The 15,318-nt window shown below is 37.7% G+C and overlaps 2 protein-coding genes across 11 annotated transcripts in view; both read right to left on the minus strand.

The window, feature by feature from the left end:
- LOC137254056 (hydroxyacylglutathione hydrolase-like protein) overlaps positions 1 to 1,158 on the minus strand; it is a 27,679-nt gene extending 26,521 nt beyond the window's left edge. For both annotated transcript variants that reach the window (XR_010953957.1, XM_067791754.1), the window contains exons 1-2: positions 1,057 to 1,158; positions 765 to 988 (exon numbers count right to left, since the gene is read on the minus strand). Coding sequence is in view for 1 of the 2 variants with exons in the window: in XM_067791754.1 (XP_067647855.1) it covers positions 765 to 988; positions 1,057 to 1,108 (276 nt within the window). In the remaining variant the exon portion in view is untranslated. The remainder of the gene's footprint in view (positions 1 to 764; positions 989 to 1,056) is intronic.
- The window catches only part of LOC137254054 (hydroxyacylglutathione hydrolase, mitochondrial-like), a 141,825-nt gene continuing 127,645 nt past the window's right edge, over positions 1,139 to 15,318 (minus strand). For 3 of the 9 annotated variants that reach the window (XM_067791747.1, XM_067791746.1, XM_067791745.1), the window contains 3 exons: positions 14,142 to 14,325; positions 4,091 to 4,206; positions 1,139 to 2,276 (listed from right to left, as the gene is read on the minus strand). In XM_067791747.1, coding sequence (XP_067647848.1) covers positions 1,554 to 2,276; positions 4,091 to 4,206; positions 14,142 to 14,244 — 942 coding nt within the window. In that variant the 5' untranslated portion in view covers positions 14,245 to 14,325 and the 3' untranslated portion in view covers positions 1,139 to 1,553. Of the gene's footprint in view, positions 2,277 to 4,090; positions 4,207 to 4,318; positions 4,829 to 14,141; positions 14,326 to 15,318 lie in introns of those variants that run through there. The other 6 variants (XM_067791750.1, XM_067791749.1, XM_067791753.1 and 3 more) reach the window with 5 other exon arrangements.

Below are 15,318 nucleotides of genomic sequence, written 5' to 3' on the forward strand. Positions count from 1 at the left end.
TTGTGTAGCGCAACCTTTTCAGGTTGCCAGCGCAATATATAGCTTCTCCAAACCCAATTGTCAACCTCACCTTCGAGCGGCGAATCCCGTTTCACTAACAGACGAGGCTCTGGCGACCCTAAGCTCCTCATGGAACTTAGGGGTGGGGAGGGAGGGATGGCCTGAAGGTTTAATGTGGCCATATAAATCGTTCCCGAGATGGTCGGGCTAGCACCTTAATGGAGCTGTTACCGGAGCGTACCGGATCTGTATCCGGCAAAGGACCATCACATAGAGAACACTCCCCAAAGCCTTCGGGGAGTAACCTTATCGCTACAACAACAACAGGAGCTCGAAGAGCATCCAATAAATTAAAACCCTTACGCTAAATTGAGACCCTTTTCTTCTCTACATTTTTGCCATAACCCCCCGCATGTTTATGGGTGTGTTCCGTATGTTAGCAGTCCTTTCCGGAATAATAGTCTGTCACGCTTCAGGGCCCACACGTTCTGGTAATAACCCGATTGACGCGGAACCATTTTTTTGATCGGCATGCCTTACAAGGAGAATATTCTAATAATAAAGTATTCATAAACATTGCCGAATGAAAAGTGGAGATAATATGGTGATACGGAGTGAGGTTGCTTGGTGATCACATTTCTCACACTCTACCGTTCATTTCTTCATTCATAAGAGGCATATAAAACCTAGTACTCAGACTTTGTATCCGTTTTAAAAGGAGTCTTCATGAAATGCTGTAAAATTTATAAAAATTAATAACTTACCAAATACATATAATTGTTGGCTCGTGCGGGTATTATCTTTACGATCATACCTTCACAGTGAACATCTACAATTTGGCTATGAGGCTTAGGGGGAGTTGCCACTGTTGGTGGGGCTGCTGATGATGGTGGCGGTGCTGAAGATGGAGGTGTAGATGATGGTGTTGATGGAGACGCTGGTGGTTTTGACGCAGTGCTATCAGCCAAGAAGCGCCGTGCACGCCACACTAGCATTTAAATACAGGTTATTAATTTGTAATTAAGGCCAGATAACATAAATTATATATTAACCTACCATTGTTGAATATGCGTTTTTGAGCTAATACATGGCAAAACAGCGAAGTCATTTTTGTATTACAATTAATTTTTACGACCGATTTTATAATTTATCGTAATCTTTAATCAAAAATTTGTTTTACTACAAATTTCAATACACAACTTTTATTAGTTTCAATCATATTGACATAAATTCAGTATATTTAATTTTACAATTACGCAATCCCAGTAGTTACAAAAGAGTATAATTGCTTAAAAGTAAAAAGATTTTCGTATACTTTAATAAAGATACAAAGTATTAAAAAATTTACTAAGCTTCATTCGCATATGGAAAGCTTAGTAAAACTTAGAGAAAGGAAATGTTTCATTTACAATTTTAGACATCGTTTAAGTAATTTATATGCAGCGTTGCATAATTCTCTACAACCAAAATATACAAACTTAACAGTGAACACATCGAAAATTTGCGCTCTACAATTTCAAACTCTACAAAGGCCAACCATTTGTCAACAAATTCTAAGCCTTGAAATTATCCTTTTCTTTGCGCAAATTACCCATACATTTGACAGGATCTTTCGCACCCGCATGCTGTTGTACACTAGGCTCACGTACACGCATAAATGGATTCCAAGATTTCTCCTCACCAATAGTAGATGGCACAGTGGGGGCTTTTGTAGCACGACGCAGCTTTGCCCATTCAATACGTTTCAAAATCCGTTCATTTTGCGGCTCAACATGACGTGCATATGCCATATTTTGTAATGTATACTCATGGCCACAAAACACTTTCGTATCATCCGGTAGTGCGGATAATTTTTCAATCAACGCCGAATACATTTGATCGGGTGTACCCTCAAAAAAGCGCCCGCAGCCACCCTGGAAGAGCGTGTCCCCAGTAAAAACGGCGCGCTCATTATTTGGCGCCTCAACGAAATAACAAATGTGACCGGTTGTGTGACATGGCGTAAAGAGGCAACTCACATTGAGGTTACCAATTTGAAAGCGATCATCTTGCTTGACTTTTTGCGTTAATGGGCGAATGCGTTCATCGCCACCATATACAGTTAAAGGTTTTCCGTATTGTTTGACTAGTTTTTCATTGCCACCTGCATGATCCCAGTGATGGTGGGTTGTGAGCACTTTTGTGAGATTAACTTGCTCAGCTTCAACGGCGGCGAGCACGGTATCTGGTTCAACGGGATCAACAATGGCGGCCTCCTTTGTAGCGGTGTCAATTATCTATAAAGGAAATATTATTAGCAGAGAAGAGGTACACATTAATAACTAATTGTGGAAGAATACTGCGACATAAAGGTTTAACATGTCTAGCTGCATTATCGTCACATCATTCGGATTACATCGATATTCAGTCAGATTTGTATGTAAATAATTGACAGCTTTCAACGGCGGGAGGCCAAACCACTAATAAGGGTGTACAACTCAAAGCGTTTTTAGGCCATGCAGACCCTTCCATTTGCGGCCTTCATTTGGCGGCCTTTCCACGCAGTTCACATCAATCGCCTGGAGCGGGTTCAAAAAATCTTTATGTGCTTCGCGCTAATTTCATTACGATTCTCTGAACCGATACCGTCTTGAGTCTCTTTGCCAACTACTATCCTTACTATCTCTAAATAACCGCAGAATTCTTTTGGCCTCATTGTTCATCTTCGATATTTTCACGGGAAAAATTGACTGCGCGTTGCTAGTAGAAAGACTATGCTTGAATACTCCCTGTAGAAACCTTCGCCGCTTTGAAATCTTTTTCGTTGGGCTGAGTAGAACTGTTTATAATTCAAAAGCGCGTATTAGCAGAACCCTATCAGAAATCAATTGTTTCTCAAATGTTTTAGATATTGATTTCTCGGACTCAAAATACGCTTTTCAACTTAAACTACAGAACTACTTAATCTGTAATAATATAAATTCTCTTTGCTAATGTATTGCACCGCTTAATTTATTCTGGTCTCTGTAATTTAGTTGTTGTTGTTGCTGTAGCGATAAGGTTGCTCCCCGAAGGCTTTGGGGAGTGCTATCGATGTGATGGTCCTTTGCCGGATACAGATCCGGTACGATCCGGTAACACAGCACCATTAAGGTGCTAGACCGACCACCTCGGAAACGATTTATGTGGCCACATTAAACCTTCAGGCCATCCCTCCCTCCCCACTTGAATCTGGTATTTTAGTCGCCTCTTACGACAGGCATACCTACCGCGGGTATATTCTGACCCCGTAACCCGGTGGGGGCTGTAATTTAGTCATAAATAAACATTTTTTGTTACTAGACTAAAGAAATAAAAACAAGCCTTAGAATTTTAAAAGGTATACGCGCAGGTCACTGCAGACTAAAAAGCCGCATGCAGCACAAACTAATTATATGGTTTAATAGACTTCCGGCTCTGGTAAAGCGAAGATGAGTCTGCAGACCACATCCTGCTCAAAAGCGATGCAGTCGCGAGTTGAAGACTAAGAATCCTTGTATCGTCAAAATTAAACAGTAGACACACACACACTCTAAAGCCGTGCACCATCCTCAGCCACTAACAGGAATATATAAGGGCATGATAATGCCCAATCTACATAAGTAAAATATTCCAACGCTGATTTTTATTGTGGTTGTGACTGCAAAAACATTATTGCATGGCCATTCCCATATCGGATATGATATCGATCGATTTCTTTAACCTTCGAATATGTGCGATTACGGTGCGCACGTATGTCTGATAACTTCATCATGATAAGTTAGTTTCCGGCGCCGGAAACACAGGATAACTGTTGACCAAGTTGGTTAAAGTTAGATTCTGCTAAGAGAATATCGATTGTTGAGAAAATCTATTGATTTGGTAGGCACCAACATAGGAGATTTTGTTAAGTTGTTCGTTTGGAGAACAGAGTAATTATTTATACAAGTAATTCTTTAATTTTCATAATTTAGCTGTTTAATCATTATCTCGCCAAAACTTCTTTTGGTATGTGATATAAAATCCCGTTTGGATATATTACGAATTACCTAATTAAAATTTTTAACTCGTTTTCCTCTCTCCAAGTACTCACCAAATACATAAAATTATCCTGCAACGCCGGTAGCACCTTAATATGCAGATTACCCGACTTCAAATCTTCCACGGAGCTGTGCATTTTGTTTATACCAACGCTGAGTAGTTTTTGTACTGAAAGAAAAGAAAAACAGATAGGATTTATCATATAATTTTACATTGAAAAATTTAAAGATTTTGGAAATGATTTGCAAATTTTCAACATCTATTAAAGGAAAACAATCACTTAGTTTCTGAGTACAACGTAGGGACACCAAATCCGAACTTTTCCGGTTACTGGCAAGTGCAAGTGCACTCGCCCCACCGTATGGGTGTGCGTTGCCACTGCACACACCTCGAAAGAAAGCAGCGGTCAAATTGCGTGAAACTGGTTGGGGTACATTTCTCCAAACTGCGGTAAGCATTTGTGTAGTCTTATTTAATAATACTTCTTAGATTTGTGCTTGTTTAACCGATAATTATTTAGAAGTAGTAGGTAAGATATAACAAGTTTTTTTGTTTTTGATAGATAAGCTATAACTAGGTATTGTCGGTGTTTTGTGCGCGTTTAGGTAGTTTCTGCCTTATTCACAGATTATTTCAGACTTTTTTTTTTACTTTAAATGAAAAATACTTAATAATTTTACTTTAGAAATTGTTATAACGTGCAGAAAATTGTGAAAATTATAAAAGGAAATTATAAATTATTTGTAAACTCTAAAAAAAGTAATTTCGTACTTGGTATTCTAATTAGAATAGGCAGCGTAGTGGTTACCAGACTGAACAGTACATCTGGTTTTGGTGTAAAATTAAGGCCAATATACATGCGACTTTCCCGTTGGTGTATTTTTGATATTAGCTGTGTTTTTTTTACTTCTATATACGTTTACGCTTAAACTTTATATGGACTGCTAAGCGACAAACTTTAAATACACCTCCGAAATCGCTGCGCATAAGATTTGTCCTACTAAAATTCAATGCGCATTATACTCAGATTTAACTGAAATATGTGTTTTTGTTTCACCCTCTACACTAATTCTATGTATTCTTTAAGTGTCCACAATTCATCGCAACTGATTCAGCTATATGTTATACCCTATGGCCATCAGAGGGTTGTGTCTGCGCTTTTCTGTACACCCTGTTCTGTTATGTTAGTTATTTAACCACTGCCGATAGATGGGTCTCCTAAGCATTATCTAAGCGAGGATATGCTTTTTTTCACGCACAAACGAAAACATCTATAGACGTTTACGTATAGACTTTGTATGGACTGCTAAGCGTCAAACTTTAAATACACCTCTGAAATTGCTGCGATTAAATATGTACATACTAAATTTCAATACGCATCATACTCGGATGTAACTCAAATATGTGTATGTTTCACCCTCTACACTAATTCAATGTATTATATGCGTGTCCACTATTCATCGCAACGGATTCTGCTATATGTTATACATTATGGCCACCAGAGTTTTGTGTCTCCGATTTTAGGTACCCCCTGTTCTGTAGCTAGTTATTTAACCACTGCCGCTAGGTTAAGCTGGAGTCATTGGTGCCGTATGTCGTATCGCTGTATCCGTATCCCTAACGTAATCAGCTGTTTATCGTTACGACGGTAAACCAAAACCCAATTGGTTGGCTACGATACGGTTACGACTTTAGCGGCACCAATAATCGATTGCATTGATTCTCATAAGGTTGGTCGAATCAGCTGTTAAAAGGTTACTGATACGATTACCGATAAAGCACCAATGTCTCCAGCTTTAGTCTCCTAAGCATTATCTAAGCGAGGATAAGCGTTTTTTTTACGCGCAAACGTAAACGTATACGGCGTGTGAAAAAACCCAGCTTATGTTTCACCTCAACACTAATTCTATGTATCACCTCTAAAAATGGTGTGTATCCACTATTCATCGCAACCGATTCAGCTATATGTTATACATTATGGCCACCAGAGGTTTGTGTCTACGATTTTAGGTACACCCTGTTCTGTAGCTATTAACTACTGCTACTAGATGGGTCTCCTAAGCATTATCCATTATCTAAGCGAGGATAAGCGTTTTTTTTACGCGCAAACGTATACGGACGCGTGTAAAAAAAAAACACGCGACTATGAGGATGTGATGTCAACATTTGATATGTTGATGTGAATATATGATGTCACATCACACCATTGATGTTTAATGTTTAGTCCTCTCGACATCTATAGGCAAATTGAATTGAGGAATTTAACAGAATTCTTGTGTTTGGCAGAGGAATTTAACAGAATTCTGGTGCATGGCAGAGGAATTTAACAGAATTCTGGTGCGTGGCAGAGGAATTTAACAGATTTGCAATTTTCCAGAGGAATAACAGAATTCTTGTGTTTGGCAGAGGAATTTAACAGAATTCTGGTGCGTGGCAGAAGAATTTAACAGAATTCTGGTGCATGGCAGAGGAATTTAACAGAATTCTGGTTCGTGGCAGAGGAATTTAACAGCATTCTGGTGCGTGGCAGAGGAATTTAACATGTTTTGGCATTCATGTTGGTGCTGTGTGCGGCTCTGTTGGGTGGGTGTTGTGGCTTGTGATGGATGATATTATATTCGTGATTCGTGTTTCGTGTATTCGTGTGCTAGGATATATTTTCTATTATAATTTCAAAGTAAAAAACACAGAGCACAGAGCATCTCCACCACCCACCCACCTACCACACAACAACTTAAATTTTACTTTTTTTCGGAAATAGGAAATAGTACCAAGCTCCTGAAAGAGTACAAATTTAATTGGCGCTTGGCGCTTGGCGCTTACCACATTTAGGAGATGCTGTGCTGTGTGCGTGCTGGGTAACAAGACTCCAGAACCCTGTTCCGCGATAACTGGCGCCAACAGGGGGCCCAAGAGTGATCAAAGTCTCTGAACCCAAGTGAAGTGGGATCTTCCCATTGCCCACGTCAGCAAAAACGCCGTAGCTCTTAGCAGCTTAGAACATGGAGATGGAGTATGATAGATGATAGTTCGTGGAGGCTGCATTCACGGGGCTGAACTGTCAAAGTCTGCCGCCGTGGTGTAGAGCTAGTCGATTATCCGCCTTAGTAGATAAAGTTTTGGCTCGGCGGAGACAGTTCGTAGAAAAACGAATACACACACGATAATAGCCTTCGAATTAGAGCAAAGCCTAGACACCTTAATCTCCTTCAATATATCACACCAAATTGTTGTTTTAGTAGATATCCGTACACCACTTTGGGGCTTGGCGGTAAGCGGGTTTTTCTTCTCGTCGCGCAGACGTAGATAAATTTCTAAACAATTCCTCAGAAAGAAAATTCATTCTGGAATGAGATTTCAAAAATTCGGAATTCGGTTTCGGTTAAACGTCATTTCGGTCCACACCATGAAATGTGAATCCCCCATCCCCCATATTCTGTGTTCTGTGAATCCCCAATTTCAAAGAAGAAATTTCAACGGTTTTATTTATTATTGATTATTGATTTGAGTTATTCGTGGCGGTCGTCGTGTTTTTCTTTAAACTTTAAAATTAAAAATGCCGAAAGTTCGAAAGTGTCGCGTTCTCTCTTGTACTTCGGATAGTACATCAAAAAACATCCAATTTTATTCCTTTCCAAGGAGCAATGAGGAGCAGCTAAAGTGGAGGGATAATCTCCAAATCCCTACTTACGAAAACGTTCCTAGGAAGAATTCTTTTGTTTGCAGCCGGCATTTCGAGGAAGGTGCAAGATCGGCGAAATGCTTAAAGCTCGGTGCTATCCCCACCCTTAATTTAGGTAAGTTCAATATATAATATACATAATTGTGTGCTAGGAATGGTAATTGCTACCACTTTAGCTCAAATTTTGTCCAAAATATCGGTAGAGGGTCAAACGACGCTTTGAACCCAGGATCAAGAATCCGAAAGCGGAAATGGAAAATTCTATTTCTTGTAATTTTGATGATTTGTAGTGCCCCCAAAAAAAATGGGGCTGTGGAAAACTATTTTGCGCTTATATATTTTTGGTCTCCAAACCGGAATCCGAAAGCGGAAAAGAAAAATTTTAGCTCTGTCCGGAGATATTTGCAGTTGAAGTTGGCGATTTTCATGTGGTTGCGTTGTACCCACACAAAAAATTGTGAAGATAAGTTGATAAGTGTTTGCGGGGATATAGTCTTGGTCTCGAAACCGGTGTTGGATCCACCCAGGGTAATTTTTTATAAGCGTGGCCAAAGGGCGCCAACGCATAAAGTGAGTGACCCACGGGTCTTTTTTCGGTTTTTCCTTAATATCTTTTGAACGAGTTAAAGTTTTTATTTTCCGGTTTCGGATTATTAATACTGATGAGACGCGCGTCGTTTCACACCTCTCTCGATATTTTTGGACGCGTATTAGCAGTGTCATGCTGTCGTAAAAAAAATTCATTAAAGTAATTAACTCGAATTTGGTCCGTGTGAGGCCACTTTGTCAGAGATCGAAAGTTGGGTTGCTTCAATAAATTACCACAGAATAAATAAACTTATTTTCATCCACGTCATCATAACTGTCCAGATCCAGTGAGATCATATAACTTCTTAACTACATCCTACATCATTCCTTTCGCCCTTTAAATAACCACAACTTGTGGCGAAATTTGTGAATTCTCCAGATTCGGAAGATCCTCGGCAAATACGGGTGTTTGATACAGCGCTTGATGTAATGTCCGACGTTGTTAGTCAGATTTCAGGAGGAGGATTAAAGTTCGCCGGTACTAGGACGCTGAGAATTTAAACGCTGATGAACCTTATTAATGTAAAATATTAATTGGTTTTTGGTTTTTCGCCATATCCATAACTTAAAAATATTTGAGTTGGTGAATTTAATAACTTTGGTAATAGTCTACGTCAAAAGACGCGTATTAATCTAGAGAACAATAATCCGAACGCGGAAAAGAAAACTTTTATCTCTGTCGGGAGATATTTGCAGTTGAAGTTGGCGATTTTCATGTGGTTGTTGTTGTGCTCGTACCCACCAAAAAAATTGTACATCAAATTTCGAAAGTCTTGAATTGGGGTATCTTAGGACGCGTAGTTATTCCAGCATTAAGAATACAAACACCCTAATAAGTTTTTCTACCCATTCAAAAGTTTTCCGCGAAAAACAGTCTGAAACCAGGTCGACTGCAACAACCCGCACAAAAATGTGGAAAGATAAATGAAAAGACGCGTATCAATAGTCCAAAGAGAAAAAGTATTCGAATTCTTAGAAGCAAGGCAAAAACGGGTCATTAATACCTCCCCCGGACGGTTTTAGTTGTTTTAGCAATCGTCCCTGGTAATATTTGTTAACTAAAATGATCCAAAAATGGATTTTAAAGAGAGCTGTAATTAAGAATTAAGTGCTCGTTTGAATATAACAATCTTTGTAATATAACAATAAAAATTTGACGCAGTTTTCGTTAACAGCTATACACTTTTCTTAGACTTAAGAAGTACAAAAGGTCAAATAGCATCCACAAAGAAACGAACAAGAACAAGCATTTTCCTCCTTTCGGACTGCTGACAAACCCAACGAACCGATAAGCAATCGAACAATTTTCATTCATTTGATCTTTCCTACATATTGCTACATCTACTCTAATTACCAACAAATTCATGATTTGTGCATATGAGAACTCCTAATACCTAACATTGACATCAAACCTTTTAGAATATCTGTGGTCACCATTGTGTACTTGTACAAACACGGCTTTGTAAGTTGGCTTGCTATTCGTTACATTAACAATTTTTTTCTACGGATTTTTTGGTAGATTTATAAGACAGCATTAGACCCTTAATACACGTTCAATAATATCGGGAGAGGTTCCGAAATATGCGTTTTGGGCTCCCCTTCCTGTGACAATACGTAATAAACGCCAAGGTAGAACAAAATTGATAAAAACAGCTTTGCTAGACGAAACCGCTAAGTGGCGGTGCTTTAGTCTGAGCTATCATTAGCAAAACCGATTAGTGCCCTAACTTTGATACAACGTTGAACAAAAGAGATAGTAAGTATACCGAAATGATCAAAGTAACTAAGCTAAATTTTTTAAGTATAGATGTAATTTTGGTATCCAGATGAATTTCCATATCTGTGAAGTAAATTTCTACTCCGAAATTCCAGTATTTTTGTGTGGATGGAGACAACCTGGAAACGCAGCTAAAACAATAACACAATAAAGCCCTTTAGGACTATGTGCAAATTTTCTAGCATTAATGCATTGCAAACTTGTGTAAAATAATTTCACAAAATACAGAGCTATGCGTTTGCTAAGTCATTGCGTATACGCAACACGCAACATCAAAACCCCGTAGTTTATTTTTTCATAACCGAATAGCAAATCAGCAAATGTCAAAGCAAAATTAAATGTGCAAAGAAAGAAGTCGTACTGAACAAATCCATAACTTATATTTGCTGTAACCATGTTACGGTCTGCTGCTACGGTCTACGGCTACGATCCACTTGGGAGCGTGTTCACGCGAACACACCTAGCGATGTGGCGAAAGTTGCGATAAGAAATTATCGAAAACAAGAAAAAGACAGACCGGCCATCACTAGCGGAAAAAAAGGCATTGAGTTTCCGCCGTATACACAAAAAGACAGAAAACAAAAAATTTGGTAAGGAAAAAAATCAAGAAAAATCGCCGAGTTTCCGGCCAAATCTACACCAAAAAAGATGATGGTGGTAAAACGTATTCACCTATGGTGTTTGTAAGTGGTTATTGGGACTTACAACGTGAACATTTTCCCATAAATGAAACAACGCCAGAATTAGATCTGCATTTAACCTATCAACCATTAGGCATGTTCAAGTGGCAATTGTATGCAGCGCAGCAAATGAAAAAATTTTGGGTGGTAATCAATCTTAACTAGTTAGGACACTACCCCCGGCGTAAAGCCCAGCACGAAGCTTTTTCGCTACCTGGGTCATTTGGTCACCTCGGACCACAGCGTCAAACACCACCAACGGTGCCTACTATTACCACGGGAATCACCATCGGCAGTACCTCCCCCAACTCCTTCATAACCGCAACCACGAGCGCAACAACCATTAGACGTACCGCCACACCAGTTGCAACGCACGTAGCGGGGCCACGTACATAGGCTTGAGGCCATTAATGTCAACACCAACCACAGGCGGTTCCACCGACCCCAAGACTAGCGCACCTTTATTGACTGCGTCCATACCGGCAATAACACTACTAGCGCAACCCTTATCAACTACGACCAAATTGGGCTACATTAAACCTGCTACAATGACAATCACGATACAGCGAATATAGGCCTGTGGCCATTCCAATTGAGATAACGAACATCAGCGGTTAAAGCGGTGAGTTCGTTCCACTACTGAACTAAAATTATGTATTTGTAGCCTTAACCTTTTCTTTTAAAATTATATTTTGACTCCGCAACATTATATAATGTTAATTTAGCAACCACGAAATTAAAAGTGAATTGTTTATATAAAACACAAAGACAAATGTGCTAAATACCTTTGCACTGTAAATAGGATTGCAATTTGGTAGAAAAATGAAAAATGAATTCCCTGTAGTTAAATGCACTAATATTAAAAAAAGCATAAAAACAACTCAATATTGATAATAATGTGAAGTTTATATGCTATAACTAAAAACCACGAAGATCAATTTAATGTAATTATTTAGTGTTGCAAAACAAGGTATAAAGCTAATTGAAAAAAAAGACATATTCGAGTATACATCTATGTATTGTTTAAGTCATAGTAAATTGCCTTTTTTCTACAAAAAAAAAAAAATTTGTTTAACCAACAAAAAAACAAAGCATATTTTAATGGTCATAGGTGTGCAATTTATACTGCCTGTGAAACAAAGAAAAAGGCGTTTCAGGTATTAAAATCTGCTTTGCGTTGTGGTAAAACTTTACTATTACATTTTTTTTTAATTGATGCCATCGTGGCGAATAGGATTTTGTAGTGAGCAAAAGTGTTGATATTGTTTCGGTAAGAAATAAAGTTTTATTGGTAATTCAAGTTCAGTTGCATTATCGGTAAAATGCATTAACTCTATATTAAGAGACGCAAATAACAAGTAATGCGGGTTAGCTTGCGTTATCAAAACAAAACTTTGTGTTGTATACATTTTTTGGTGACTGAGTCGAACCAAACCCGAAACAATACCAACCCTGACTGTTACATGTAAAATAGTTAACGTTTCAACTGAACAAGTAAAACAATTCCATTAATTGTACTATAAGTTTAAAGGGTTCATGTTTTACCTGAACAAGTGAATGACTTCGGTAATTTCTCCATGAATCTAAAAGCTTACGTTTTACTTGAGCTTGTGAAACAATATTTTTTTGAGGGGTAGGATTTACCCCAAGTTTAGTCCTAGTTGCGTTTATAACTAATTTCTTAGTGCATAGTACATATTACTGTCATTATACTATGTGTAACATCGAATTGATGTTCAGTTAAACTCAAAGTAAGTTTAATACAACAACTATTAATTTTGTAAGGGGCCCCAATTATCAGAAGTTGTATCCAAACTGTACAGCCCTAAGATAGATTTGTAAAAGAAAAAGGAGAAAAGGGCATTTGACCAAAGTTCTACAAAAAAAAAGATTTGTTTTTATTACATATATAGTTATTATACTAGGTTCAAACACACACCAAATTGGCAATTTATACTATTTGGGCAATTTATTACGCAATTTGTCATATAATAAATTGTAATAATAAATTGCCCATTTAAAAAAAATTGCGTAATAAATTGTTTCAAACTGCAAATGCAACATTGTAAAGTGTGTTTATTGAGTATATTTTAACGTCAGTTACGCATGGCTGAACTATATGGTTGGCTCATCTCATCAGCTGATTTTATGTCTTTCATTTCACTGGAGCAGGGATTGTCAAAAGAAGATGGCAAACTCAAAATGAAACCAAAACATTGAACACATTTTCTTACAACACACAAAAATTTCAAAGTTTTATGTTTTCATTCAATTTCATTCGCCCAATAATGTGCGTGTTCATTTTGACAGTCTGAACAAAGGTATGTTCTTGCTGTAGAGATGAGCCAACCAGCTATCAAATTACTATTGTGTAAGCTAAATCGAGTTGAATGAACAGCACTCAATTCAAATCGAAATTTCCTCAATTTATTTTTCTGTTTGAACATAGTATTAGATTATAAAACAAACCGACTATTATTACTTCCAATGAATTTATAAACATAAACACATTCAAAACCCTTATAGTAAGAACAAAAGTAGAAAGCTATGTTAGTAGTAATAATGAACATTGAATAAATTTGTTAGCAATATGGGAATGCTGGCGTCGCCATTTATTTAGAAGGCACTAGGTAGGCACACAGGTAAGGGGCCACCGGAATTTTAGGTGCGACGGTGGCCATGGATTTTGAGGGTGGGCTAAGCACCGGGCGTCGCAACAACACCCACGACGCCCCTCTATATATTCGGCCCTTTTTGTTTATTTTCCTTTTGGTTCTTTTATTTTATTTTCAGCAGTTTTTTTTTTAATTTTGATTTCAGAGTGGTAACCGGTCATGTCCGGTTCGGTAATTTTTTTGGCGTTAGTTTTTTTTGAATTTCGAATTTTAAATTTTTGAATATCCGTGGCATCCGGTTCGACCGGATGTCGTTTTATTTGTATTGATAAGCGTTTTGAGTCGGTCTCTGCGCTTCTGTCGGTTTATTTTCAATTTGACAGCTTTTAGTTTTGATAGGCATGATATGATTTTTTTCTGATTATGGCGCAGGAACAGTGAGGTTGGCAAGGACCCGCCCCAGCCGACAATGACTAGCCACTGTGCACCACAACATCATGCCGGCCGCCTCAACCACGTTTCCAACGTCAAATGACAAAGCTCTGAATTCCTTTAGCTTGTGAAAACTTGAAAAGCCCCAAATCTGACTGTGTGCAAATGCGTTCAAAATCTCTTTGCGCACAACGCCTCTTTATCTTTGAGTATTCTCTTTAGAGAAAGCGAAGAATACCAACATTAAGCAAGATATTATGACATGATTTGGATAGGTAAAGAACGAGCTTCAATCTCAAACTATTTAAATATAGAACAAAAGTACTTACAGCTATTATCGCTGCACAATGTGTTATCACACAGCAACTCCGATGATGGTGTTCGATCTGCAAAAGCGGGCAAGATGATGAAGAGGAAGAAAAGTCGATTCATTTCCGCGTTCGACCAAATGACTCAAAGTTCGATGAGCTGTTGACAGTAGAGGAAAATGATCTTTCGCTCCTAGTTTAGCTCCTCAAATAAATAATAAAATAACAATATCACAAACTATCAAAATTCAAGTGTTTCATTCTGGTTTTTTTTTACAGTCAAAGCGGAGTAATGGTATTTGGTGTATGTATGTATGTATGTATGTATTTAATTGAAAATTTGTTCCTAGCACAACAATTTTAACAAATTAATTAACAGTGCTCGTCATGAATAGCATGAGCTATAAAAATTGAACATTTATAATAATAATAAATTAGATTAATCAAATTAAATTAAATATTACGGATAATAGTGAAATATTTATGTATGTAAATGTAAATCTTATAACTAAAGAAAAGTAATTAATAAATATTAAAAGACAGCAGTAGTGATGATAACCTTTGGCTGGTTATAGATATAGTATTTAACAAATAAAGAAAGATGACACAGAGAAAGGAAAAGGACTTAGAAATGAACATTTTAACAACAATTTGAGATCCAGTTTAAGAGTCGTTAGAAAATGATGTTAGATCTTTTTTGAAGTGCAGAGCATTACTTAAGAGTCGAAGACTTGTAGGTAGGGAGTTCCAAAGACGTATTGCAGTAACAAAGAATTGGCGCTAAGAGGTTAGCGTGCGGTATCTAATGTGCTTAAGAAGAAGCACCGATCTTGATGATTGCAGAAAAATAAGCTTACGATATAGATAGGTTCCTTCGTGTGTAACAATTTATGGAGGAAGGACAGTGTTTTGACTTTTAAAAGATTTTCGAAAGAAATGTTTAGCAACCTTTCAGCATGTTGTGATACGTGGTCAAGTCTTCTCAACCCATAAACATATCTAGCAATGTTGTTGTAAACAACATTTAGTTTTTTCTTGCACAGATAGTCACAGTTTGAGTAAATCACACAACCATGGATTATCGTAGGTATTAAGTACGCTTTAGCCAGAAGTAGTCTTATGTGTAAAGGCGTGAAATACTGTGTTAACCATAGTGTACGAAGCATTCCATACACTTTTCCAACCGTTCTAAAAATAT

This window comes from Eurosta solidaginis, chromosome 5 (genome assembly GCF_040869045.1).
Source record: "Eurosta solidaginis isolate ZX-2024a chromosome 5, ASM4086904v1, whole genome shotgun sequence".
Lineage (NCBI taxonomy): Eukaryota > Metazoa > Arthropoda > Insecta > Diptera > Tephritidae > Eurosta > Eurosta solidaginis.